Below are 27,790 nucleotides of genomic sequence, written 5' to 3' on the forward strand. Positions count from 1 at the left end.
GGCACTGCTTGGGCGCGTTCCGTAAACACGTGACAGGAGGCGTCGCACGTTAGCTCACGCCCATATAATGACGTCAGTAAACCTAATCAACAACGAGCTGAGAGCAGCGCCGGGCCGTGAAGTGGTGGACCCCCCTCTTAAAAGGGCAATGCAGGTGAGCGTTGCGGGGTTTCAGCGTGCAGCTGCTTTACGGTGGCCGCCAGGACCCGGTCATTCCTGGGTTCGTGACGTCACTGATGCATAAATCTATATGGTCTGAGAGCAAAATTAGAGGACGTTTTGGTGGCTGTGGGTCTCTGGCTGGAGCACTAGAAGTCCCAGCAGACATTGTAGGTGCCTTCCCGTGATCCTCAGCGCCTGGGAGCACGTGTGTGCTAAGTTCGTGTTAGTGTGACATCACGGCGCTATTTGCTGAGGGTCTCTTATAAACTCTGTTGCTTCCTATAGCATTGAGTTGTACAGTCTGCGCCGTTTATTTCCTTCGGGGTGACAAAGTTGCTCAGTCTGTGAATGAACACTCTCCATAGAGGTCAATGGACCCCAAAACAGCGCACCATGAGATATAAGGTGCGTCAGATATTAGCGCCCATGGAAATTCACTCCATAAGGAGCGCTGAAGGGCATGTACGCAGCCGCTGCTGTTATGAAATGGTTAAAAAAAAAAAGCACAACATTTAATTCCAGCACTTTAATTTCAGTCCTGACCCGTCCTTGTATTATGTCATCGGCCATCAATCTAAAATCATTCCTCGTGAGGTGATCGATGATACTCTGTGCTTTCCATTGTGCAGTTTGTCTGTAAGGCCGTGTTCACATGTAGCGTTAATAATGATGCAGATTTTTCGCAACGGAATTAATTGTGGATGAGATGTAAACAAATCTTATACCTACCCAGATCTCCGCTCCTGTCGCCAGCCCGTCCTCCAGGGGTGATGTATCATCCCATGTGACTTCTGCAGCCAATCACAGGCTGCAGCGGACACATGGGATGAAACGTCGTCCCAGGAGGCCGGGCTGCAGGACGGCAGAGGGACGTGTCGCCATGACTTCGGGTAAGTATCTGATTTTTTTTTATTTTTTTTTACCTGCTTTTTTTCCCGCAGCGGACCTTCTGGCCGAAAAGCTGCATCACAATTTGGTGTGGTTTTTCGTCCGGAATTCCTTGCGGCGTCCAGGGCGAATACGTTGTGTACTTTTATGCAGCGTATCTGTCCCGTGTGAACGTAGCCTAGAGGTACAGTAACATCACACGTGCTGAATTGGCACTGTCTTTTTGCCGTGCGGCTATTTCCCACCGTGCGTATTTTTAATCTGATTGCCGCGGTCTTGCGCTGCGGATTTTGGCTGCGCAGCTATTACCAGGTTAAACAAGTCCAGTTCCGTAGAACCACGGAAGGTTTTTACATTGCGGATGTAAGGCTGCGCTTACACGTGGCAAACCTGCATTGTATTTCCGCTGCGGAAAACTACAGTATATGTCTATGGGAAAAAGATTCCTCTAGTTCTTCCATTGCAGAATATTTTAACGCGAGGGCGCACCCTAAAGCCGATTTCAGACAACCGTAGTATACGTCAGTGTGACGGCCGTTGAAACCACGTCACACGGACTCCTGTATTTCAACAACGGCTGTTGTTTAGATGGACCGCGTGAAGGGTCGGTTGAAAAATAGAACGTGTCCTATTTTCTTCAGTTTTTACGGAACCCTCCAAGTCTACGGGAATCCGTGAAAACGGGACCCGCACGGGTGCAACTCGGACGTGAAAAATCTTAGTTTTTCATGTCAGAGTTTCCCCACGTTTGTCTGAATTTGGCCCAATACAGATAAATTCAACCGCATTACACCCTCCTGTGTAACATGCCAAAATAACCGTGCCAGACAGTTCTATACAGTGACTCAATAATACTTCTATACAGTGCCATACCGTGTCTCAATAATTCTATACAGTGCCACACAGTGACTCAATAATACTTCTATACAGTGCCACACAGTGACTCAATAATACTTCTATACAGTGCCATGCAGTGACTCAATAATACTTCTATACAGTGCCACACAGTTACTCAATAATACTTCTATACAGTGCCCACACAGTGACTCAATAATACTTCTATACAGTGCCACACAGTGACTCAATAATACTTCTATACAGTGACTCAATAATACTTCTATACAGTGCCATGCAGTGACTCAATAATACTTCTATACAGTGCCATGCAGTGACTCAATAATACTTCTATACAGTGCCACACAGTGACTCAATAATACTTCTATACAGTGCCCACACAGTGACTCAATAATACTTCTATACAGTGCCACACAGTGACTCAATAATACTTCTATACAGTGACTCAATAATACTTCTATACAGTGCCATGCAGTGACTCAATAATACTTCTATACAGTGCCATGCAGTGACTCAATAATACTTCTATACAGTGCCACACAGTTACTCAATAATACTTCTATACAGTGCCCACACAGTGACTCAATAATACTTCTATACAGTGCCACGCAGTGACTCAATAATACTTCTATACAGTGACTCAATAATACTTCTATACAGTGCCATGCAGTGACTCAATAATACTTCTATACAGTGCCATGCAGTGACTCAATAATACTTCTATACAGTGCCACACAGTGACTCAATAATACTTTTATACAGTGCCACACAGTTACTCAATAATACTTCTATACAGTGCCATGCAGTGACTCAATAATACTTCTATACAGTGCCATGCAGTGACTCAATAATACTTCTATACAGTGCCATGCAGTGACTCAATAATACTTCTATACAGTGCCATGCAGTGACTCAATAATACTTCTATACAGTGCCACTGTAAAGGATCTGTCAGACACAGCTTCTGTGGCGACGCCCGTGAGTAATCAGTCTGCACCTGCTCCTAAGTCTGAGAGAGTGACACGATCTTCTACCAGTCAGGCTGGGAGGCTGAGGAGTGGGAGAGCCTATCGCAGCCTGGTCAGACGGAGCTAGCTCCCGCCCTCTGTCTATTTATACCTTCATTTCCTGCTCCTCCTTTGCCTGTGATTCTTTCCTGGCTCTGCTGTTATGATGGGGTAGGGAGACAGACAGGTGAGCCCTAATCTACCCACCACTCAGTCCCTGCCTGCTTGCAACGGCCCGTCCTAGGCGACGGCGTACAACTGGGCGACGGTCCCTACGCTCAGTAAGTGCAAGACAGACAAACAGACAAGGGTACACAGAAGCTAAGGGAAATGGGGCAGTTGACCACGGCAACACAGTGAGCAACAAGAGTACTGAACGAGCCGAGTCAAACCAGGAGTGTACGTGGTACCAATCGCAGAGCAGGAGCGTAGTCCGTAAAGCCAGGGTCAAAATTAAGCAAGGTCAATAAGGCAAAGGAGGAGCAGGAAATGCAGGTATAAATAGAGGACGGGAGCTAGCTGGTAGAAGATCGTGTCACTCTCTCAGACTTAGGAGCTGTGTCTGGCAGATCCTTTACAGCCACAGTAACTCAATAATACTTCTATACAGTGCCATAGTTACTCAATAATACTTCTATACAGTGCCACACAGTGACTCAATAATACTTCTACACAGTGCCACACTGACTCAATAATACTTATATACAGTGCCATAGTTACTCAATAATACTTCTATACAGTGCCACACAGTGACTCAATAATACTTCTATACAGTGCCATACCATGTCTCAATAATTCTATACAGTCCCACACAGTGACTCAATAATACTTCTATACAGTCCCACACAGTGACTCAATAATACTTCTATACAGTGCCACACAGTGACTCAATAATACTTCTATACAGTGCCACGCAGTGACTCAATAATACTTATAAATTGTGCCATACAGTTACACGATATTACTTCTATACAGTGCCACAGTTAGTCAATAATACTTTTATAGAGCGCCATACAGTGACTCAAAAATACTTCTATACAGTGACTCTAATACTTCTGTACAGTGCCACACAATTACTCAATAATACTTCTGTACAGTGCCACGCAGTTACTCAATAATACTTATATATAGTGCCACAGTTACTCAATACTTCTATACAGTGCCACACAGTTACACAATAATACTTCTATACAGTGCCACGCAGTGACTCAATAATACTTCTATACAGTGCCACGCAGTGACTCAATAATACTTATATATTGTGCCATACAGTTACACAATATTACTTCTGTACAGTGCCACAGTTACTCAATAATACTTTTATAGAGCGCCATACAGTTACTTAATAATATTTCTATACAGTGCCACAGTTACTAAATAATATTTCTATACAGTGCCATGCAGTGACTCAATAATACTTCTATACAGTGCTATATAGTAACTCAATAATACTTCTATACAGTGCCACACAGTTACTCAATAATACTTCTATACAGTGCCACACAGTTACTCAATACTTCTATACAGTGCCACGCAGTGACTCCATAATACTTCTATACAGTGCCACGCAGTGACTCAATGATACTTATATATTGTGCCATACAGTTACACAATATTACTTCTATACAGTGCCACAGTTACTCTATAATACTTCTATACAGTGACTCAATAATACTTCTATACAGTGCCACACAGTGACTCAATAATACTTCTATACAGTGCCATAGTTACTCAATAATACTTCTATACAGTGCCACACAGTGACTCAATAATACTTCTATACAGTGCCATAGTTACTCAATAATACTTCTATACAGTGCCACAGTTACTCAATAATACTTCTATACAGTGCCACGCAGTGACTCAATAATACTTCTATACAGTGCCACAGTGACTCAATAATTCTATACAGTGCCACACAGTTACTCAATAATACTTCTATACAGTGCTATATAGTAACTCAATAATACTTCTATACAGTGCCACACAGTTACTCAATAATACTTCTATACAGTGCCACACAGTTACTCAATAATACTTCTATACAGTGCCATGCAGTGACTCAATAATACTTCTATACAGTGGCACACAGTGACTCAATAATACTTCTATACAGTGCCACACAGTTACTCAATGATACTTATATATTGTGGCATACAGTTACACAATATTACTTCTATACAGTGCCACAGTTACTCTATAATACTTCTATACAGTGCCACACAGTTACTCAATAATACTTCTATACAGTGCCACACGGTCTTCATTTTCGAAAGTGGCAAACTTTCCAAATAACCATTCTAAACAATCCTCGACGGAAATAATTTTGTCGTGCACTGCCCAAATTTAAGTGTCTATTGCCGTTTATTGCCAAGTATTCTTCAGATAATAGCCCCTACTGCCATGCAATGCCCATATAACCATGCCCATCCGTTCCCAAATTATCATGGCTATTGCCATAAACTGCCACAACAGTCCATGAATAATATCTTCCACAGCTATACACTGGCCAAATAACAGTGGTAGATGATCCACAAGTAATAGTGCTTACTCCCATACACAATCCATAACGGTGACAAGCCGTATCCACTGTACAATGCTCAAACAGCAGTGCCAGAAAATGATCAAATACTAGTACCATACAGTGCCCAAAGTGATACTTCTGACCAATTCCTTACAATGCCCTAATCTTCCCATAGTCTCCATATAATCATGCCATACAGTGCCCAAATAACACTAGCATAAATTATTATCACAATGCCAACATAGTAGTGCCCATATATTCCTGCTAGGATTATATCTCTCTACTCATGTCAGCACATTAGGTAAAGTTGGGCAAAGTTAGGTAATACTTTTGTATGGCTGTATTTAGGGTTCTTGTATAAATCTAATCTACTAGGTTAGCAAAGAGAGAATATGTGCCTTCTGAGCCGCCAGGTAGAGTGATCTAACCAGCAGGTCACCAGTAAGTGTACAGCATCAAACGGGGTCATCAAGTTACCCTAAGGAATTTGGCTACGAATTAAAGGGTTTTTCCAGTTTTAGGTCAGTATAGGTTGATTATAGTATGATACAAATTTTTACAGCTGTCTAATATACTTTAGGGAATATTATTAAGAATGGTGTTTCATATTCTAGTCTTAAACTGAACTATGTTCGCGTAATATGCGGCAAATTCTATGCCATAAAACAGCAAAAATTAGCAAATTATTGTACCAATATGGAATAGTCGTTAATAAATTCCCCATTTATGTTTCAATACCTCTTCAGTGCATTAGTTTGCTGTCCGTGAATGAAAGCACTCGTTTACATTCATAGGCTGCAGACCAGTACATACCTAGTCCTGCTCTCAGCTGAGGGTCCTCTTACATGGCCCGACGTGAGCCGTGTAAGAGTGTTTGCTGATTGGCCCTCCCTATGCTCATTTGCTGTAGTTGGACAAGGGGGTGGAGCTAGCTTACCTGCCTCTGATGCTGACCAATCAGCGCGAGGTAGCTTGAGGGTAGTTCACGCCCTGTTGGCTAACTTAATCAAATAAGCATAGTGGGAGCCAACACAACAGTGGGTCATATCTCTGGAATGGGAGGGCCCAGGAAAAAAAGAAAAACAGCGCTGGAATCAGGGAGACCGCACTATTCAGGTCAGTAAACCAGTTCAACTTATATGACCTAGTGACCGGTCCTCTTTATAAGTAAATGTTGTATTGAGTATCCCAAATTTAAGGGGAGAATGTTTGTGGGAGCCTTATGTATGCTTAGGTGAGTAAGTGGCATTGGGGAAACCTCTGTTAAAACAATAGCTGCACAATGGGTACTCTACATTATGTAAGAACTGTGAATCTAGCATTTAGGTCGAATTCAGACTGTCGGCGCACGGACGCATGTATTTCAATGGGGCCGTTCACACGGCCGTTGTTTTAACGGACTATGTGAAGGGTCTGTTGAAAAATAGATGTCCCGTTTTCTTAAGTTTTCACGGATCCCTCGATACACTCAAGTCTAAGGTGATCTGTGAAAACGGGACCCGTACGGGGGCAACGCGGACATGAGAAAGTGCAGTTTTTCACATCCGAGTTTGCACTCGTTCGCGTGAATCTGGCCTTACAGTGTATGCATTAAATAAATCAATAGGTATTACACTCGTGTTGTATAAAAGTGAGGGGATTATTGGGCCAAACTTACAAATATCCATGTTCTTCCAGGAAGCTGCTCGGCGTGAGAAGCGGCGTCTTCTAGATGCTCAGAGAGGGAAGTGCCGAGTCCGTCTTGGCTCTCACCTAGATGAATGGTGTGCCCTGAAAGATCATTTGGGCTTTTCTCTGCACTCTCAGCTTGCCAAATTCTTGCTGGACAGGTCAGTATAGATGCCTGTCCGCCATTGCACCGTTTTTTTCATTCTTGAACTATTACTGGCCTGACAACACTTTCTTCTTTTCTCCACAGTTACAGGACAACTACCAGCCCTGGAACTCCAGGTAAGAAGTATTGTGTGTTTCTGAAAGTCTTCCAGGCGTGGTTAAAATCTAGTTTTAATAGTGTCAACGTACCACAGCCGGGACAGGCATTTTGGTGCCCTAGGCAGATGAAGCAAGTTGCACCCAACTCCCCCGTTGAATCAATTCAAAACTACCATTCTTTCTAATAATAAAGATCTAAACACAAATAGCAAAATGTAAATTTAAAAAATAGCAATAAATTAACCCAATAAATCAAAATAATAAATTAATATTAAGGTTTATAGTTGAAGCAAAAACTGCTGACAGGCATAAATTTATTTTTTTATCTAAATAGCACATTTTTTTGAAGGCTCCCTGCTCCACCATTGGGTTCAACTGTATTCGCGTCCTAAGCACTACTGCTCTTGTCTGTGTACGGCAGTGCTGAGATTTGTTTTATAGCACGCACCCGGACTTAGGAAACTTCAGTCAGAAATTGAGATGATATGATTTCTATTAGAGTGCTGTGGGCATGCTCTGTGACATGTGCAGAGGTCCTTGTGCAGGGAGGAGGCGGAGGGGAGCTGTGTTCATCACATATTGTCAAACACCTTTTATATTTTATCAGCTAGAAGAGATCTACCAGATATAGTTTCAGAGAATCCATGTCACTTCCCCTTTACGCTACATTCAGACAAGCGTGGGCAACATCGGACATGGAAAAACTGCCGTTTTTCATATCCAAGGTGCACCCGTGCGGGTCGTGTTGTTACGGAACCCCATAGACTAGAGTCTATAGAGGGATGTGTGAAAGGCAAGGAAATAGGACCTGTCCTATTCTTTCACGGACCCTTCACACGTTCCATTGAAACAACGGTCGTGTGAACGGCCCCATTGAAATACATGAGTCCGTGTGACAACCGTTGTTTTAACGGACGTCACACTGACTACTTACACGCGTGTCTGAATGAGCCCTTACACTTAAAGCAGACTGAATCCTTCTTGGATATAAAAAAGGTTTAAAAATAAATTATTTGAAGAGATTAAGTGTTTTCTCATATGCCTCTTATATATATTTTTTTCTGTGAAATAGTTCCAAAAGCAATCACCCTGTTGTCTGTGTCTGTCCAAACTCTCCATCGCTTGGCTTTCTTATGTCACCAACATGGCAGAAACTGTCAGTCTCCCCCTACCATCTTAGCACAACCATGTTCAACCGAGGCCCCTGAAACCCCGCTTCTGTTATGGGGTTGCAAAGACGATCATCAGTTTCATTGGCACCCACATGATTGCAGTGCGGGGCTTGATGATAACACGGATGTCCCAGACCTGTCACCCATGCAACAAAACAGGACAATGGGACCGGAAAATGTCCCTGAGATACCAGCAGAGGTGGGACAAGTGATTAATACAGAGAACCAGCTAAGCCTACAGAGAACTGAGATAGAGCCATATGCCACTGCTGTACAGGAAAGTTTATCTGAGAAACAGTCCAGGACCGATGCAAGTCCTAATATGAGTCCAGACAACGTTAATGTTCAGCCAGAACAATCTATTGATTCTGGGAGCATAACCGAGAGCATATCAGAAGAGGGACTGCTCATGATCCCTGGAAATGAATGGCCACTGAAGACCAGTGCAGATAAAAATCAGGAGGAACTCGTAACCGATGAGGGTTTGTGCCAAAGTATAGGACATGAAATACTAGTTCTCTCCACAACAGAGGTTGGAGAAACAGAAGATGAAGATACAAGTCCTCAGGGTGTTGAGGTATCTGAAGATACACAGGAGAGCATCACCATGGAGCCAGCAAAGAAAAGGCCTGAAGCCTCCACTTCTGGTAAGGGATAATAGACCGTCTTAATGGTCTATATTCCAATAATGAGTTTTCCCTCGATGTTTCGTATTCCATATCAGAAGTTCTTCACAAATCTCAACTTATCCAACTTTCATCTTCCATCCTTTTTTTTTTTTTTTCCGTTCAACCTTCCTCTAAGGTCGGGCATGCAGATATCCGAGAGCTCATAATCAGCTGTCACAGTCCTACCAACAAGCCTTAATGACTGGACCAAAGGCCGCGTTGTCCTTTCCTTGTAGAAGGTCTCCTCGTGGTAGCAAGGGTTATCACACAAAAATAGATGGAACGGAACAAGTATCTCATTCCAAAGTTCAGCCTACCAGTGAGGACAATGCTAGCCGTGACCTGAAAGGTACAAGACAGTCACCAATTCTAGTATATGTCTGAATGGAAATGATTTCTAAAGAAATGTTTTTCCTGTAGGCCAAGATATTGATATACCTCTTGGATTACCTCCAAATACCGATTTATCCAAAAAGAAAAGCCACATACAAGAGTCCTTACCAGAAGATGTTACCAGACAAAAAACACCTTTCGAGAACCTTGAAGGGTAAGGGACAACTATGCAAAAATTAGATGCTTAAAGGGTAACTAAACTTTTTTTTAAAAAACTCTTGACATGTCATAGTGACATGTCAAATGTTTTTGATAGTTGGGGGTCCGAGCACTGAGACTCCCACTGATCGCTAAAACAAGGCGGCACAAGCACTTGGGTGAGTGTTGTGCTGCCTTGTTTCTAATCGGCACAACACTACGGACTCATAGATTTTCTATTGAGCCCGTACACGGTTTAGAGGAGAGCCAAGAAAAAAACGATCAGAAAAAAGCGGCACATCTCACACCGAGCGCTTCTGCCGCTTTGTTTTAATGATTGGTGGGGGTTTCAGTGCTTAGACCTCCACCAATCAAAATTTCGGACAAGTCACTATAACATGTCAAAAGTTTTTTAAAACTTTAGTTACACTTTAAAGATACTCGCTTGCTCGACTGTCTCTAACTCCCATAGAACTCATATTTATTCTCTGCCTGGATGTGGCGGCCGATGGCCGTCTCACTAGGTGGCACAGGTGTTGGGAGACCCCAGTTTTCCACATAGGTGCGGTTCCTAGAGCTGGGACCTGCACCTATCACACATTTATGAGGAGGAGTGGGAAGCCATGCTGGGGACTGAGGAGAGGGAAGCCATGCTGGGGACTGAGGAGAGGGAAGCCATGCTGGGGACTGAGGAGAGGGAAGCCATGCTGGGGACTGAGGAGAGGGAAGCCATGCTTGGGACTGAGGAGTGGGAAGCCATTCTTGGGACTGAGGAGAGGGAAGCCATGCTGGGGACTGAGGAGAGGGAAGCCATGCTTGGGACTGAGGTGAGGGGTCTGAGAAGGATAATGTGCAATACTATGATGTTCGGCAGTGTTCTTCAAACTGTTGCTCTCCCGCTGTTAAAAACAAAAACTCCCATCATGCGCTACAAGTCATTGGTTGATTATGCTGGTAAGGCACAGGTAGAATACCGCTGGAGTATACAGTCTGTACAGTTCACATGTTTTTACAAATTTGCATTGAATGGAGCGCACTATCGCTCCATTCAATGTCTGGGTAGTTACAGAGATACAGCATGGCAGCCACTCTATTCATACATACATACATTTTGTCTGTGGGATTTATTTGGATGCTGTATAATAAGATTATATACAATGTACGCTGCACAACTAAATCATTTCAGCACTGCAGCAAAATGTATCTGGTGCTGTTTTGGGTCACCCAGCTTAGTGGCTACAGTGCCAATGTCCGTAAAGTCCCCGCTCACTCACGCCAAAAACTGAAAGGGAACACCGCTGATCTTTATTGTTGGCGAAGGGCGAGCAAAAAATGGTAGAGAGGAGATCACTGATCACTATGAAGTAATAAAGAAACCACGCACACCAGCCCCAGTGTGAACACGTTTCATGGGAGACTCCGTCTATATATTCTCTCTACCTGTTGTTTTTCCTTATAGATTAACTGATCTTGTAGAACAGAAGGAGCCACAAAGTGAGAGCGGAGAGATGTCAAGCGCAATGGGGGAGGAGGAGCAGAATGCTGAAACGGAAACACATGGAAATGAGGAATGGGAGCCACAGAGCAGCCAATGCAGAGGTCAGAAGACAAGCCGGTAGGTGAAAACTCACGCGCTGGTGCTCCTCCATGCCCGTCTGTGGTCCTGATGCTAAGTTACATTGATGTGAGATCCCAGCTGTCCTTTCACTGTATGGAGTTTGGCAGTCATTTAATATAAATGTAGAGCACTTTTTAAATAGTTTATATTGCCAAAGATGACCGGATCGCCCAAACGGTAGAGCGGTCACGTGATCATAGAAGTTTCGTTTTTTTTTTTCGCAGGGAGCTACCTCCCCCTTCCATATGTGTATGCGTAATTTTGTTTTTCCCGGCCTCCCACCACCTCTGTAGCATGCCGTCCTGCCCATTTCCAATGACGCGCCGACACGTAAGAGAAGGGGAGACAGCTCCCTATGACGTGCAGTTGTCACGACACGTCGCAGCTTTCTAAAACCCAGTAACTTTTTGGATTTTGTGACCGCTGCTCTTTTTCGGGTATCACGGCTTCTTTGGTAATATAAAACTATTTAGTAAGTGCTTAACTTATATACTAAAAGAGCAGCGTCAGGTTTTTTTGTGCCTCCAGAAAACCCCAGAAGTGACCGGAAACAGAATTTTATAAAAATATATTTTTCTTTAATATGTCCTTTCCAGGCGAAAATCTCTTGTAGATGAAGAACTGGCACAAATATGTAAGAAGAGGATCCGGTAAGTGACTTCAGAATCGGCTCTTTTTTACATAAAATAAAACACCGCACAATTTTACCGCTCAGACGGCACTGGTTAAACAGCCCAACTTGTAATCGGTATGGACACTCTCCCCTAGTAAAATGCAGGAGACAGTCCGCGATCCAGCGAGGGTATAGATGGTTATTCTTCTCCCTGTAGTTCCACAGAGCTCCGTACAGTCTCTCCACGTTCAAAACTCCTGGTAGGACAAGATCTTATATCTTTAGTAGGTGGAAAAAAAGAGACATCGTGCATCACCCTCTAGAAACTGTTCGCTCCACGCTAGGTTAAATCCATACTCCCAAAAATAACAATGAATAAAAGCATCAAATAGGTAAAAACGATAAGGTCCTGTTCACATCATCGTTGGCTTTCTGTTCCGGGGTCCGTGGCAGGTTTCCGTCGGGTGAACCCCGCAACGGAAAGTCAAACTGAAACCACAGCTTCCGTTTCCATTGATATCAATGGTAACGGAAACATTGCTAATGGTTTCCGTTCGTCACCATTCCGGCAGGTTTCCGTTTTAACGACAATCAATAGCGGAGTCGACTCCGCTATTGATTCCGTCGGAAAAAACGGAAACCTGCCGGAATGGTGACGAACGGAAACCATTAGCAATGTTTCCGTCACCATTGAGATCAAGGGTGACGGAAACGGAAGCTGTGGTTTCAGTTTGACTTTCCGTTGCGGGGTTCACCTGACAGAAACCTCAGACGGAACCCCGATACGGAAAGCGAACGCTGATGTGAACAGGCCCTAAGAGTTCGTAAGTGGCACTCCAAACACTCTTGCCCGACCCTGGCTTTCGCTTCCTCTGGGGCTTGTGTGACATGTCTAATTGAAGGGTGAAACCCAGGGTTGGGCGAGAGTGTTTGGCGTGCCGCTTACAAACCCAATTTATTTTACCTGCTGTGGCCCGAGTTTATACACATTGTTGATATCAGAGCCAGGAGAAACGAACATATTTGGCTTTTTTTCCTACAGCATTCACCGTGTGTGGTAAATAATGTTATATTGTAATAGTTCCGACTTTTACGGACTCGGCGATACCAATTATGTTTATTATTAAAAAAATGTACAATGCTTTAGGGGGGAAAGTTTTTTTTTTTTTTTTTTTTAAACTTTTTCAAAACTTGCTGCAAAGGAAAAGTAAAGCAGTGGCATTTAGAAACCAATCAGAATCCAGCTCTCATTTTTCATAGGTCCTTTCGAACATAAGAGACCGTACGATTGGTTGTTATGGGCAACTTCTCCCCTTTACTTTGCGCCAGTCTTTAGAAATCTCGCCCGCTGTGTATATATGGCTGTATGTAATAGGCGGCTGTATATTCTGCAGGAAAGCCACACCACAGGAGCTGTTAATGTGTGAATATGACGACTGCGGGAAGATCTTTTCCAAGAGGCAATACCTGAATGTGAGTACAATAGACAGACACGGTCTGCCTCAACAACTTGTGGGGGGAGGTGTTAGGACTGTGTTCACACGTTGCGGTAGTGCGCTGAGTGGACAAAAGCCGATTGCCTTGCAGGCATTGGGCGATTCAGTTATTGACCACACACTTTTAACAGGTGAAAAACATGTTTGTAATGTGTACCACTTGTAAAAACCGCACAGTCCATGTATGCATCGCAAAACCGCACAGCCAATGTATGCATCGCAAAACCGCAGCAGTTTGTGGTAAATTGCACATTTTTTTTTGGACCGTGTGGCGCATCTACCGCAACGTGTGAATCCAAGAGAAAACCTTTTTTCCTCTTGAGTCAACTTTTTCTTATTTATATCACGTTATATCACTAGAAGTCTTACATAAAACCCCTTTAGTGTGCGTGAAAATTGTGTAAAAAAATAAAAAAGCTGATTAGTTCTTACCCTGGATATACCGTAATTCCCTATGACAAAGCTTCCTGCATATATTCTGCTCTTGTTCCAGCTTGGTATAGGGATGATGCACGGTTTCAATTTGCTGACCACATCAGCACGACGTGTTAATTGTTTTTTACCGTAAAGCTACGCCTCTAACCCCGCCCAATCACTGTTCATACACAACCAATTCCCTTTGTGCCCCATACAGTAATCGTGCTCTCCTTTTAGGCCCCCACACTTTTATAGTTCCCCCTTTTTATGGCACACAATTCTAGTGCCCCCACACAACATTATGCCCCCACACAGTATCATGTCTCCATAGTGCCCCCACACAGCATCATTCCCTTCATAGTGCCCCCACACAGCATCATGCCCTCATAGTGCCCCACACAGCATCATGCCCTCATAGTGCCCCCACACACAGCATCATGCCCTCATAGTGCCCCACACAGCATCATGCCCTCATAGTGCCCCACACAGCATCATGCACTCATAGTGCCCCCACACACAGCATCATGCCCCACATTGCCCGCGCACACACCATCAAGCCCCATTAGTGACTCCGACAAAGTATCATGCCCCTATAGCGCCCTCACAGTATCATGCCCTTATAGTGCCCTCAAACAGTATCTTGCCCCCACACAGTATGAAGCCCTTGAGTGTCACAGACAAATACAGTGTGTTTTAGGAGGCCCCCATAGTGCCTCCTAAAAATAATTAAAAATAAAATACTCACCTTGCCGCGTTCCCACGACGAATGGAGGAGATCGCTCTGTAGGTCTCATCCTGTCTGTGCCAAGCCGCTCATGGCAGGGATGAAAGGGTGAATGGTGGAGCAGGGAGCTAATGACTCCCTGCTCCACCAATGTATTCATCTGCGTCTTGAGGACACAGATACAGTTGAAATTGGGACATTCCGCAGGACAGCGGGACATCGCCTGGCATCAGGGACTGTCCCACTAGTTTCTGGTACATTTGGGAGGCGTGATAAACCTGGTGGTGTCAGCCACATTTATGGTTTAATTTAAGTTACATATTAATTTGTGATTTTTGTTACCTGCTCCATCTATCGATGGCGCTGTGGAGACAATTCCCTTTCTTTTGGGGGACCCTTGATCATTTTGTGTATAGACTGCACATTTCTAGCCGACAAAATAACAACAATATTAAAAGCATCATTTAGGTATTCATTTCTCATTTCCATATAATTTTTCAGTATCACCAAAAATATCAACACATGAACCAGCGCACCTTCCACTGCTCAGTGATGGAGTGTGGGAAGACATTCAACTTCAAGAAGCATCTCAAAGAACATGAGAAAAGACACAGCGGTAAGTTCAGAACTCTCACTATAAGGGCAAAGCCACACGTGGCGGAATTGCTCTTGAATTCCGCTGCGGACACTCCGCAGCATTAATCCGCAGCGGAGCCGTTTGTCCATTGACTTACACTTCTTTTTAGTAGGCTTCGTTTAGACGAGGCTGAAAATTCCGCTGCGGAGCATAGGCTGCGGTGCGGAATTTGGTGTCCGCAGCATGCTCTGTCTGTTTCGGACCAGTGGCGGACTGGTTGCGGACTCATGGCGGAATTTCTCCATTGACTTCAATGGAGATTCTAATTTCCGCAATGAAGTCCGCAGCTGTCATGCACATGTTATGTGTGCTGCGGATGCATCTTGCTTTTTTAACATGACATTTCTTCATTCTGGCTGGACCTATGTATTTCTAGGTCTACAGCCAGACTGAGGAAGTCAATGGGGCTCCCGGAATTACGGGAGTGTTGCTAGGAGACGTCAGTAAATAGTCACTGTCCAGGGTGCTGAAAGAGTTAAGCGATCGTCAGTAACTGTTTCAGCACCCTGGATAGTGAGTACCGATCCCAATATACAGCAACCTGTCAAAAAATAGAAGTTCATACTTACCGAGAACTCCCTGCTTCTTCCTCCAGTCCGGTTTCCCAGGATGACGTTTCAGTCTAAGTGACGGCTGCAGCCAATCACAGGCTGCAGCGGTCACATGGACTGCCGCGTCATCCAGGGAGGTCGGGCTGGATGCCGAAAGAGGGACGCGTCACCAAGACAACGGCCGGTAAGTATGAAATTCGTTTACTTTCACTAGGGAAAGTGCTGTCCCTTCTCTCTACTGCACTGATAGAGAGAAGGGAAGCACTTTGACCGCAGTCCGCAGCAGCTAGTCCGCATCAATTTACTGCACATTTTGGGCAGATCCGCCGCAGAATCTGCAACGCAGATTCTGTGCGGCATTGATGCGGACAGTTGCGGAGGAAATCCGGCACGTGTGGGCATGCCCTTAAGCTGCACGCACAAATCAACCTTAGGAAGCGGAGAATATAGTTTGTATAGGAGCGGCTTTCCCTGATGACAGATGATGGGGGAAATTTAGGCCCTTGACTATTTTTTTTTTTTTTTTAGTAATTTCGTTTCCCTTAAAGGGGTTGTCCAGGGTTAGAGAACCATAACTGCTTTCATCCAAAAACCGCGCCACACCTGTCCACAGGTTGTGTGGTATCGCAGCTCAGCTCCATTCACTTTAAACGAGCCAAGCTGCAATACCAGACTCAACCTATGAACAAGTGTGGCGCTGTTTTTGAAAGATAGCAGCCATGTTTTTCCAAACCTGGACAACCCCTTTAAACATGCAGCCATTTATTGATTGTATCTACTTGTAAGAAACATGGCTGATCAATATTGCCACCATGACAGCTCTCCGTGGGTAGCTTTTCCAGACTCAAAACATCTGCCCAGTTATGCGGTGATATATTCCCAATTTCCATATTACTAAATAAATAGACAGCTCTTCTGTTCAGGACTTAAAGGGATTGTCCAGGTTTGGAAAAACATGGCTGCTTTCTTCCAAAAACAGCGCCTCATCTGTCCATAGGTTGTGTTTGGTATTGCAGCTTGGCTCCATTGAAGTGAATGGAGCTGAGCTGCAATAGCACACACAACCTGTGGACAGGTGTGGTGCTGTTTTTGGAAGAAAACAGTTATGGTTCTCTAACCCTGGACAAACTCTTTGACAATTTGAGTCAGGGGCTTTATCTGTGGGGGGAAATGTTATCTACCGGTTTTCTTTTCAGACCGGAGGGACTTTATCTGTGAATTCTGTGCCCGTGCGTTCCGGAGCAGTAGTAACCTCATCATACACCGGCGTATTCATACGGGGGAGAAGCCACTTCAGTAAGTGCCTCGTTCTGCTAACCTCCCATGACTGCTAATTTATATTATGTCAGTTCTGCATAATAATAACTTTGAGTTCACAGTCGGAGCTAAACATGTTATTTTTTTGTGCCAACTACAAGCAGAAAAAATAACATTCTAGAAGAAAATAGTCATTAGAACATTTGTCGGCACACAATTCCCTGCACTACTTGCAAATCTACATGGCAGGGTGTCCGTAAAGCAGGGTAACATCACTATGGGCATTGTAATGGCTGCTATAGTGTCTGAAAATGTTACCAACTTCCTAACCAACCACCTAAAGGTGGTTCACAATTTATTTTTACATAAAAAACTCAAAACGGAAAAGTGCTGAGACTGCAGTAAATGTCACCTGTCCACTATATCAAGAGCTCTGCATAAAATTGGCCTATGTGGGGGTGGTGACTGTTACGCCGGCCAATTTTGGCCATAATAACGAGTGCTGATCAATGAGACCGCTCATTGATCGGCGCTCATTTCCTCCTTTCACCAGGGGCTATGTATGGGGATGAGCGATCATTACTACGATCGCTTGTCCTCATACATTTCCATCATGTCGTTGTTTACACAGGGAGATGAGCTGCCGACAACGATAATATTTCATGCTGCGTAAACTATACGATCAGCCGATCAACGATCGTTTGTTCGTTCATCGGCTGATCGCTGCCGTTTACACAGGACAATGATCGGGAACGAGCGTTCTGTGAACAGCCCGATAATTGCCGGTGTAAAAGGGCCTTAAATGTCATTTTTAATGCAGACAAATCTTTGGCTTTCTAGCGGGGTTGAATATTTTTGCAAGACACAGACTCCACCCAACTCCTTCATTTATTTTCCTAGTTGTTGTTTATTTTCTTATTATTCATTTTATTATTTTAGGAGGAAACGCTTTACCCTCTTCTTTTTCTAGGTGTGAGTTCTGTGGTTTCACCTGCAGGCAGAAGGCTTCCCTCAACTGGCACATGAAGAAACATGATGCCGATTCTTTCTACAAGTTCCCCTGTGATATTTGCGGCCAGAAGTTTGAGAAGAGAGATAACCTTGCTGCTCACAAGAGTCGCAAGCATCCAGCCCCCCGAGAGACAGGACCCCAAGACAACTCCCGGTGCATCGCTTCCCCCATGGACGATGCATGTCAGACTGAAGACAGCCGTGAGAATGATCTCACAGAAAGACTGTCAAAGAACCCTGACCAAACTATGGCGCAAACCACTCCGGAGGGTGGAGAAGAGACTCTCTTCCCCGGATACCTGGACTTATCCGAGAGCGTGCAGGAAGTGTCCCAGCAGGGTGCCCAGACTCCAGGGAACACCGGGATATCACTGGTGATTGTCTTATAGTATCTGCCCCACAGACCAACTATAGATGGAGCATGGTATCAGGAGAGGAGCGCCGATCATGACAACCAGCGTTCATTGAAGGACCGCGTGTAAATTTTAGGACAGATTGTACTGATCAAGGATGAAACCAAATAAACCATTTCTGTTTTTATTTTCACAGACACCATTCAGTTTTTTTTAATGGGCGACTATATGCAGTGCTGTACATTATGCAAAGTAAATGGAGTCTGTCAGATGCTTTAGGGCTACTAATCAAATACCAGCGCCGGGTAGGGGACCTAAACACATGTCCAAACATACTTTTGTGGCCGCAGATGGGCTTAGCAGTGCAGAGAAAAAGAACTTTGATCGCATATGCAAATGAGTTTGCAAGTGTCCCAAGGTCGGTATCAGACTCTGCAAGTGCTCCGGCTCTCGAAACGAAACCCCGCCAAACGTCTCCCCTTGGTCTTGATTGATGGCTCCACCGTTCAGTTATGCCGCTGTGTTCGACACCGAAATCTTGCACATACACTTGTCAATCAAGACTAAGGGGTAGGCGTTTGGCAATGTTTACGCACGAGATCGGGAACACTTGCAGGGCTTAGGACCGCCCTTGGGGCACTTGTGAACTGTATCCAAGTTGGATACAGTCCTAGAAGACATCAGAGAGTCAAACAGTGCAATGGGGGGACTTGCGATTCCACCCCTAAAATTAAAAAAAAATAACATACTCACCCTCCCTTAGTCTTCCGTAGTGACGCGTCCCTGCCGGCCTCCTGAGATTACGTAGTTTTGTCCCATGTGACCTCTGCAGTCAATCAAAGTTGCAACATTTGGCAGATTCATGCGCCGCGAGCCCCAAAACGTTTCAGATTTCGGCAAATCTGAAACTTTTATGAAATTCGGACCGAATTCAATTTGTGCCGAATCGGTTCACTCATTTCTATTGGAGTACAATACCCTGTTCGTGCACCCATTGGTCTAATATGTAATAAAGGGGTTGTCCCGTTTAAAAAAAAAAAAAAAAAAAAAAAACCATCTTCATAGACCCTATTAGACAATTCTGAATTAATATTAATTCTCGGTGTATAATTTTCATCTCTTGGCAGAGTGGAGAGTGGTTACAAAGAGCGTCTCTCCCTCTAGAAGACCTCTCCTGTCCGATATTACACAGACAACAAATTGATTTGAATGAACACTGTGTAATGTATTATGGCCCTGTGGTGGCGCTGTAGGGAAATTGCACACTTCCTGCCAGGTTTTTCCACAGATCACAGTTGATTGCTGCAAAGTCCGACATTGTGATCAACGTATTCTCAAGGGATCCGCCTAATAAGTAGAATTGTCCAAAGCGGAAAGCCCCTTAAATGAGATTCTGCATCTTAAAAGCATCAGGGCGGATCCTGCCTTTTGGCTCTCACGGTCCTTTTACACGGAAAGATAGATTGGTAAAACAAGAGCCAATTGCCGATCCCAAGACTTGAATTTTCATATTGCAATAATCGTTCGTTTTTTTTCCGTAACGGCTATTGTTCGTGTGATCACGTGTCTTTCTTATTCTCATGCGGTTTCCATTACAAGCGGATACACTGCGACAAACTATAATTTTAACATACTATACAAGTATTCGTTATTTATCCTGCATGGTGAATTTTGTAAAAAAGAAGACCTAAAAAAACAGAATTGCTGTTTTTGTTCATCTTGCCTCCCAAAAAAAGGAATAAAAAGTAATCAAAAAGTTGGATGTAACCCAAAATGGCACCATTGAAAAATGCAGCAGAAAAAACAAGCCCCCATAATGCAACTTCGACGGCACAAAAACAAAGGACTTTCTTGAAAAAAAAGTTGTTTTTTTTTAGTAAAACTCAAAACAGAAAACAAACTATCAATATAGAATAAAGTTCTCATGTTATTTATTCCAAACGGTGAACGCCGTAAAAGCAAATTCCAAAAAACAATGGTGGAACGGCTACGAGGCTGAAAAAATTGGCCTGTGAAATCGCAAAAAAAAAATACAAATATCGCACTGTCCTCAAGGCCAAAAATAGCTGTGGGATTAAAAACAATTACTATTTGTACACTAGTGCTGATTGCATGAATATATACAACATATATGGGTAGACCTGACTGTGACCACTAGGAGTCACTGTAATATGGATTGTGATTCCACTAGAGGGCACTATACTACAGATTATGAGAATTCTGCTGTCCTGTCTTTGTCTTCAACACAGGTCTGCTGCCAAAGATTGCTGTGTCGCCCTGCCTGCATCGCAGGTAATGAAAGCTGTCTGGTTGATCGGCGACCGTTTACACGGCCCATGTTGGACCATGTAAGAGGACCCTTTTGGTCCGTTCACACAGCGGATTTTGCGTGGTGGGTCCCGCCTCAAAATCCACCGCAGAATTTATTCCTCCTCCAATTAACTTCAATCGAAGGTTCGGGCCGAATCCACCCGAAGATCGGGCAGGATGCTTCTTTCTCCCGCTAGCTGAAAAAAATCATCTAGTGGGAAAAAGAAGCGCCCGACTCCCATTGAAATTAATGGCAGGCAGAATTTTGCGGTGGCTTCCGCCGTGTGGACAGGACCTTATTCTGCAATACAGGAATGTATAGCTGTATCGCGCTGTAATGCACCAAGCTTTTCCAGTAACAGATATAAGAGCTAACCGCAAACCCTTTTTGGGGACTTTTTTGATTTTAGGGGAAATTTTCTTTAACTACAAATTTGGTTTATACATATGTGGTTTTGGTAAATAAATATTCCCCATTCCTTTAAGCCCCGCAGCACTCCGCTTCCTATGTACTGTCAGCACGTGCATTAAAAACCATAAACAATTGTGAAGAATCAAGATAAAGTGGATACCTGATGTCCCACCAGGATGCCACCATGACCTCCGAGCCAAACCACAATCTCCACAACACAAACAAACACAGGAAGAGATAGCAAGGAGCAGATGGCCAGGATTATCTCATCGTGAGGAGAAACATGGCCAGGCCTTTCAAGAGAAGCAATAAAACTAAATATATCCATTTCGTGCCGCTAAAACAGCTCTGACCCGTCAAGGCATGGACTCCACAAGACCAACGATGTAAGCCCAATTATGGGCCGATATTATCCCATGGAAAACAGATAAAGTGACATCCGTTTGCATCAGAAATTCAATCTGTCACTCATATCTCAATAATTAAAAATAAAATTATCATGGCGGAGTTCCCTCCCTGACTTATAAGAGGTGATGAAATGGGAAGATTTAGGTAACATGTGTAATAGGTTATTAACCCCTTAAAGAGGCTCTGTCACCAGATTTTGCAACCCCTATCTGCTATTGCAACAGATCGGCGCTGCAATGTAGATTACAGTAACGTTTTTATTTTTAAAAAACGAGCATTTTTGGCCAAGTTATGACCATTTTTGTAGTTATGCAAATGAGGCTTGCAAAAATCCAAGTGGGTGTGTTTAAAAGTAAAAGTCCAAGTGGGCGTGTATTATGTGCGTACATCGGGGCGTTTTTAATACTTTTACTAGCTGGGCGCTCTGATGAGAAGTATCATCCACTTCTCTTCAGAACGCCCAGCTTCTGGCAGTGCAGATACACAGCGTGTTCTCGAGAGATCACGCTGTGACGTCACTCACAGGTCCTGCATCGTGTCAGACGAGCGAGGACACATCGGCACCAGAGGCTTCAGTTGATTCTGCAGCAGCATCGGCGTTTGCAGGTAAGTCCATGTAGCTACTTACCTGCAAACGCTGATGCTGCTGCAGAATCAACTGTAGCCTCTGGTGCCGACACGATGCAGGACCTGTGAGTGACGTCACAGATCTGCACTGCCAGAAGCTGGGCGTTCTGAAGAGAAGTGGATGATGCTTCTCATCAGAACGCCCAGCTAGTAAAAGTAGTAAACACGCCCCGATGTACGCACATAATACACACCCACTTGTACTTTTACTTTTCAACACGCCCAGTTGTACTTTTGCAAGCCTCATTTGCATAAATACGAAAATGGTCATAACTTGGCCAAAAATGCTCGTTTTTTAAAAATAAAAACGTTACTGTAATCTACATTGCAGCGCCGATCTGCTGCAATAGCAGATAGGGGTTGCAAAATCTGGTGACAGAGCCTCTTTAAGGCTCAGAGGCCATTTTTCAAATCTGACATATTTCACTTTATGTGGTAATAACGTCGGAATGCTTAAACCTATCCAAGCGATTCTGAGATTGTTTTCTCGTGACACTTTGGGCTTCATGTTCGTGGTAAAATTTGGTCGATATATTCAGTCTTTATTTGTGAAAAATTGCAAAATTTAGAGAAAATGTACCAAAAATAGCATTTTTCAGAATTTAAATGCATCTGCTTGTAAAACAGACGGTTATACCACCCAAAATAGTTACTAGTTCACATTTCCCATATGTCTACTTTAGATTGGCATCGTTTTTTGAACATTATTTTATTTTTCTTGGACGTTACAAGGCTTAGAACATAAACAGCAATTTCTCATATTCTTAAGAGAATTTCAAAAGCCTTTTTTTGAAGGTACCAGTTCAGTTCTGAAGTGGATTTGAGGCGCCTATGTATTAGAAACCCCCATAAAACACCCCATTTTAAAAACTAGACCCCTCAAAGTATTCAAAACAGCATATAGAAAGTTTTTTAACCCTTCAGGCATTTCACAGGAATTAAAGCAAAGTGGAAATGAAATTTGCAAATTTCATTTTTTCTGCTGAATTTCAATTTTATTCAATTTTTTTCGTGTAACACTTAGGGTATGTTCACACGGCGGGGGTCCGTAACGGCTGAAATTACGGGGATGTTTCAGCCTGAAAACATCCCCGTAATTTCAGCCGTACCGGCATGTGCAGGCGCTTGAACGCCGCGTCAATTACAGCCGTAATTAGCGCTGCTATTCATTGGAGTCAATGAATAGCGGCTCCAATTACGGCCAAAGAAGTGACAGGTCACTTCTTCTACGCGGGCGTCTATTTACGCGCCGTCATTTGACAGCGGCGCGTAAATATACGCCTCGTGTGAACAGACAAACGTCTGCCCATTGCTTTCAATGGGCAGATGTTTGTCAGCGCTATTGAGGCGCTATTTACAGACGTAATTCGGGGCAAAAACGCCCGAATTACGTCCGTAAATAGGCCGTGTGAACATACCCTTAAGGTTTTACCAGAGAAACACTACTAAATATGTATTGTCCAGATTCTGCAGTTTTTAGAAATGTTCCACATGTGGCTCGAGTGCGCTCGTGGACTAAAACACAAGCCCCAGCAGCAAAGAAGCACCTAGTGCATTTTGAGGCCTCTTTTTTATTAGAATATATTTTAGGCAGCATGCCAGGTTTGAAGAGGCGTTGAGGTATCAAAACAATGGAAACCCACCAGAAGTGACCCCATTTTGGAAATTATACCCCTCAAGGAATTCATTTATGGTTTTTGTTATGATTTTGACCGCACAGTTTTTTCACAGCACCTATTTGAATTGGGCTGTGAAATGAAAAAAATGATATTTTTTCCAATAAGATGTCATTTTTGATCAAAATTTCTTATTTTCACAGGGAACAACATACCCCATTTTTTTGCCCAATTTGTCCTTAGTGCGGCAATACCCCATTTGTGGTGATAAACTGCCGTTTGGGCCCATGGGAGGGCTCAGAAGGAAAGGAGCGCTATGTGTTTGTTGGAGTCCAGATTTTGCTGGATTGGTTTTCGGGTGCCATGTCGCATTTGCAGAGCCCCAGAGGTATCAAAGCAATGGAAACCCACCAGAAGTGACCCCATTTTGGAAACTACACCCCTCAAGGAATTCATTTATGGTTTTTGTTATGATTTTGACCGCACAGTTTTTTCACAGCACCTATTTGAATTGGGCTGTGAAATGAAAAAAATGATATTTTTTCCAATAAGATGTCATTTTTGATCAAAATTTCTTATTTTCACAGGGAACAACATACCCCATTTTGTTGCCCAATTTGTCCTTAGTGCGGCAATACCCCATTTGTGGTGATAAACTGCCGTTTGGGCCCATGGGAGGGCTCAGAAGGAAAGGCGCGCTATGTGTTTGTTGGAGTCCAGATTTTGCTGGATTGGTTTTCGGGTGCCATGTCGCATGTGCAGAGCCCCAGAGGTATCAAAGCAATAGAAACCCACCAGAAGTGACCCCATTTTGGAAACTACACCCCTCAAGGAATTCATTTATGGTTTTTGTTATCATTTTGACCGCACAGTTTTTTCACAGCACCTATTTGAATTGGGCTGTGAAATGAAAAAAATGATATTTTTTCCAATAAGATGTCATTTTTGATCAAAATTTCTTATTTTCACAGGGAACAACATACCCCATTTTGTTGCCCAATTTGTCCTTAGTGCGGCAATACCCCATTTGTGGTGATAAACTGCCGTTTGGGCCCATGGGAGGGCTCAGACGGAAAGGAGCGCTATGTGTTTGTTGGAGTCCAGATTTTGCTGGATTGGTTTTCGGGTACCATGTCGCATTTGCAGAGCCCCAGAGGTATCAAAGCAATGGAAACCCACCAGAAGTGATAAACTGCCGTTTGGGCCCATGGGAGGGCTCAGAAGGAAAGGACCACCATTTGGCCTACTGGAGCTTTTCTGGTGCTAAGTCATGTATGCAGAAGCCCCTGAGGTACCAGTAGAGTTGAAACCCCCGAGAAGTGACCCCATTTTAAAAACTACACCCCTTAAGACATTCATCTAGAGGTGTAGTGAGCATTTTGACCCCACAGGTACGGTGTAAAAGATAATGCGCAGCAGATGGTGCAGTGTGAGATTTGCAATTTTATATATATATATGCCATTTCAGTGTCCAATATATTGTGCCCAGCATGCGCCACCGGAGATATACACCCCTTAAATTGTAATGTGGGTTCTCCTGGGTACGGCAATACCCTACATGTGGCTGTTATCAGCTGCCTGGGCATACGGCAGGGCTCAGAAGGGAAAGATGAGGGGGGTAAGCTGTGCGGAGTGCATCAGGGTAAATTAAAAATCAAGGGATGTATGATACATTTTAAAACAATCTTTTATACAGAGCCCTGGTTTTTCGGGACACGTGTCACATTGGTATAATGTGTCCTCCCTTATCCCCCTCTTATAGCAGACTCTGCACCTCTTTTGACTCTTTCCCTTTCCACCGGTTTGGGGAACTTCTCCTGGAAAGTGTTGCCCTGGTACGATGCGTGTGGCCTCGCTTCCAGAAGTACTGGGTGCCCCCCCTTCCTGGTCCCTAAAGATTAGATCTTGAAATTCCAGGAAAGTTCCCCTCTGGCCTGCACATCGACGTAGCACGTACGCATTGTACAAAGCCATCTGTATGATGTGCCCGGCCAGCTTCTTATACCACACCGCATGGCGCTGTAGGGCTTCAGGACTTGATTTGACAAGTCCATCCCTCCCATGTACCTATTGTAGTCCAGGATGCAGTCTGGTTTGGGGGTGGCCTTCCCTTCATATATCCTAAATCTGTAGGTATACCCTGATGCACTCTCGCACAGCTTATACATCTTCACGCCATACCTTGGCCTCTTACCCGGCAGGTACTGGCGGAATTGAACCCTCCCTTTAAAATGTACCTGGGACTCATCAATAGAAATACACTTCTCGGGGGTGTATGCTTGGGAAACCGGGCACTGAAACGGTCTAATAGGGGTCTCCGTTTATACAAACGGTCAAAACTGGGGTCATCTCTGGGTGGGCACGGCTCATTATCAGTATAATGTGAGAAGCGAAGTATTGCCTCATTTATTTATTTTTTTAGGTTCCAGTTCAGTTCTGAAGTTGCTTTGAGGGGCCCATATATTATAAACCCCTATCAAACACCCCATTTTAGAAACTAGACCCCTCAAAGTATTCACAACTGCATTTAGAAAGTTTATGAACCCTTTAGGTGTTTCACAGAAATTTAGAGCAAAGTAGAGGTGAAATTTACTTTTTTTTTTTTTGTCAGAAAATCCTCTTTATACCATTTTTTTTCTATAACACAAAAGGTTTTACTAGAGAAACGCGACTTAATACGTATTGCCCAGATTCTGCAGTTTTGAGAAATATCCCACATGTGGCCCTCGGGCGGTAATGGACTGAAGCGCCGGCCTCCGAAGCAAAGGAGCACCTAGTGGATTTTGAGCCCTCTTTTTTATTAGGCACCATGTCCGGTTTGAAGAGGTCTTGTGGTGCCAAAACATTGGAAACCCCCCAAAAGTGACCCCATTTTGGAAACTAGACCCCTTGAGGAATTCATTGTAGTTTTCTTGGGGTGCATGCGGCTTTTTGATCAGTTTTTATTCTATTTTTAGGTGGCGTGGTGACTAAAAAACAGCAATTCTACTATTGTTTTTTTATTCTATTTTTTTACAGCGTTCCCCGTGCGCTATAAATGACATATTCACTTTATTCTGCGGGGCGATACGATTACGGCGATACCAGATGTTTATAGTTTTTTTGTATGTCTTATGGCGTTTGCACAATAAAATACGTTTTGTAAACAATCATTCACTTTTTGTGTTACCTTATTCTAAGAACCATAACGTTTTTATTTTTCAATCAATAAAGCCGTGCGAGGACTTATTTTTTGCGTAACGAACTGTAGTTTCGATCAGGACCATTTTTCGGTATATGCGACTTTTTGATCTCTTTTTATTCCATTTTTTGGGAGGTGAAGTGACCAAACAATTGTGATTGTGGTACGGTTTATTAATATTTTTTTTACGGCGTTCACCGTGCGGGATAAATAATGAAATAATTTTGTAGTTCAGGCCGTTACGGACGCGGCGATACCAATTATGTATAGTTTATTTGTTTGTTTATATATTTTTATTAATAATAAAGGACTGATAAGGGAAAAAGGGGGACTTTTACTTTTATTACTTTTAAATCTCTTATTTTCTTATTTTGACACATCTTTTTTTAACTTTTTTTTAACTTTATTACTTTGTCCCACTAGGGGACAAGAGGGCAGGAGGCCCTGATCGCTATTCTAATACACTGCACTACATGCGTAGTGCAGTGTATTAGAACTGTCAGCTACTCACTGACAGCAAGCATAGTGGGTCCTGACGTTGTCAGGACCCACTAGGCTTCCGTCTATGGCATAGCCGGACGCCATTGTTTGGTGTCCGGTTGCCATAGTCACCATCGCCGGCTGCTATCGCGTAGCAGGCCGGCGATGGCGGATTAACCCCTAAGAAGCCGCGATCGCTATTGAACGCGGCTTCTGAGGGGTTAATCGGCGGGGGAGCTCCGCGATCGGTCCCGGCACATTGAGCAGTGATAGTCTGCTGTCGGAAACAGCAGCTATCACAGCTCATGAACGCGCCCCGCGCGAACGGCGCTGTGTTTAC

At 43.7% G+C, this 27,790-nt stretch overlaps 2 protein-coding genes across 10 annotated transcripts in view; one reads left to right on the forward strand and one right to left on the reverse strand.

Annotated features, from left to right (window-relative positions):
* LOC142663315 (membrane-spanning 4-domains subfamily A member 4D-like) overlaps window positions 1-27,790 on the reverse strand; it is a 120,663-nt gene that overhangs the window by 20,621 nt on the left and 72,252 nt on the right. The window contains exon 1 of one of the 5 annotated variants that reach the window (XM_075841915.1): window positions 892-938. The exons of the other annotated variants lie outside the window; for them this stretch is intronic. The gene's annotated coding sequence lies outside the window, so the exon portion shown is untranslated. Of the gene's footprint in view, window positions 1-891; window positions 939-27,790 lie in introns of those variants that run through there. 5 annotated transcript variants of the gene reach the window in all.
* Window positions 82-18,609, forward strand: LOC142663312 (zinc finger protein 692-like). 5 transcript variants are annotated; one of them, XM_075841903.1, is made up of 12 exons: window positions 82-154; window positions 7,114-7,265; window positions 7,355-7,386; window positions 8,441-9,187; window positions 9,345-9,557; window positions 9,629-9,755; window positions 11,199-11,354; window positions 11,954-12,007; window positions 13,365-13,443; window positions 15,109-15,223; window positions 16,992-17,091; window positions 18,023-18,609. In XM_075841903.1, exons 1-12 carry the CDS (start codon window positions 149-151, stop codon window positions 18,450-18,452), a joined length of 2,211 nt encoding a protein of 736 aa, XP_075698018.1. In that variant the 5' UTR covers window positions 82-148; the 3' UTR covers window positions 18,453-18,609. The 5 variants fall into 5 exon arrangements, with proteins under 5 accessions (XP_075698018.1, XP_075698016.1, XP_075698020.1 ...); XM_075841901.1 differs by lacking the exon at window positions 82-154 and adding an exon at window positions 180-329; XM_075841905.1 differs by lacking the exon at window positions 82-154 and adding an exon at window positions 180-329 and having other exon boundaries at window positions 9,071-9,187.

The sequence above is a fragment of the Rhinoderma darwinii genome, chromosome 11 (assembly GCF_050947455.1).
Source record: "Rhinoderma darwinii isolate aRhiDar2 chromosome 11, aRhiDar2.hap1, whole genome shotgun sequence".
In the NCBI taxonomy this organism is placed as follows: domain Eukaryota; kingdom Metazoa; phylum Chordata; class Amphibia; order Anura; family Rhinodermatidae; genus Rhinoderma; species Rhinoderma darwinii.

Coding starts and splice junctions, on each gene's coding strand:
- LOC142663312 (XM_075841901.1), top strand. CDS start 237: ATGCATAAATCTATATGGTCTGAGAGCAAAATTAGAGGACGTTTTGGT. Junction 13,444..15,108: donor CCAAGAGGCAATACCTGAAT/GTGAGTACAATA, acceptor ATAATTTTTCAG/TATCACCAAAAATATCAACA. Junction 15,224..16,991: donor ACATGAGAAAAGACACAGCG/GTAAGTTCAGAA, acceptor TTTTCTTTTCAG/ACCGGAGGGACTTTATCTGT.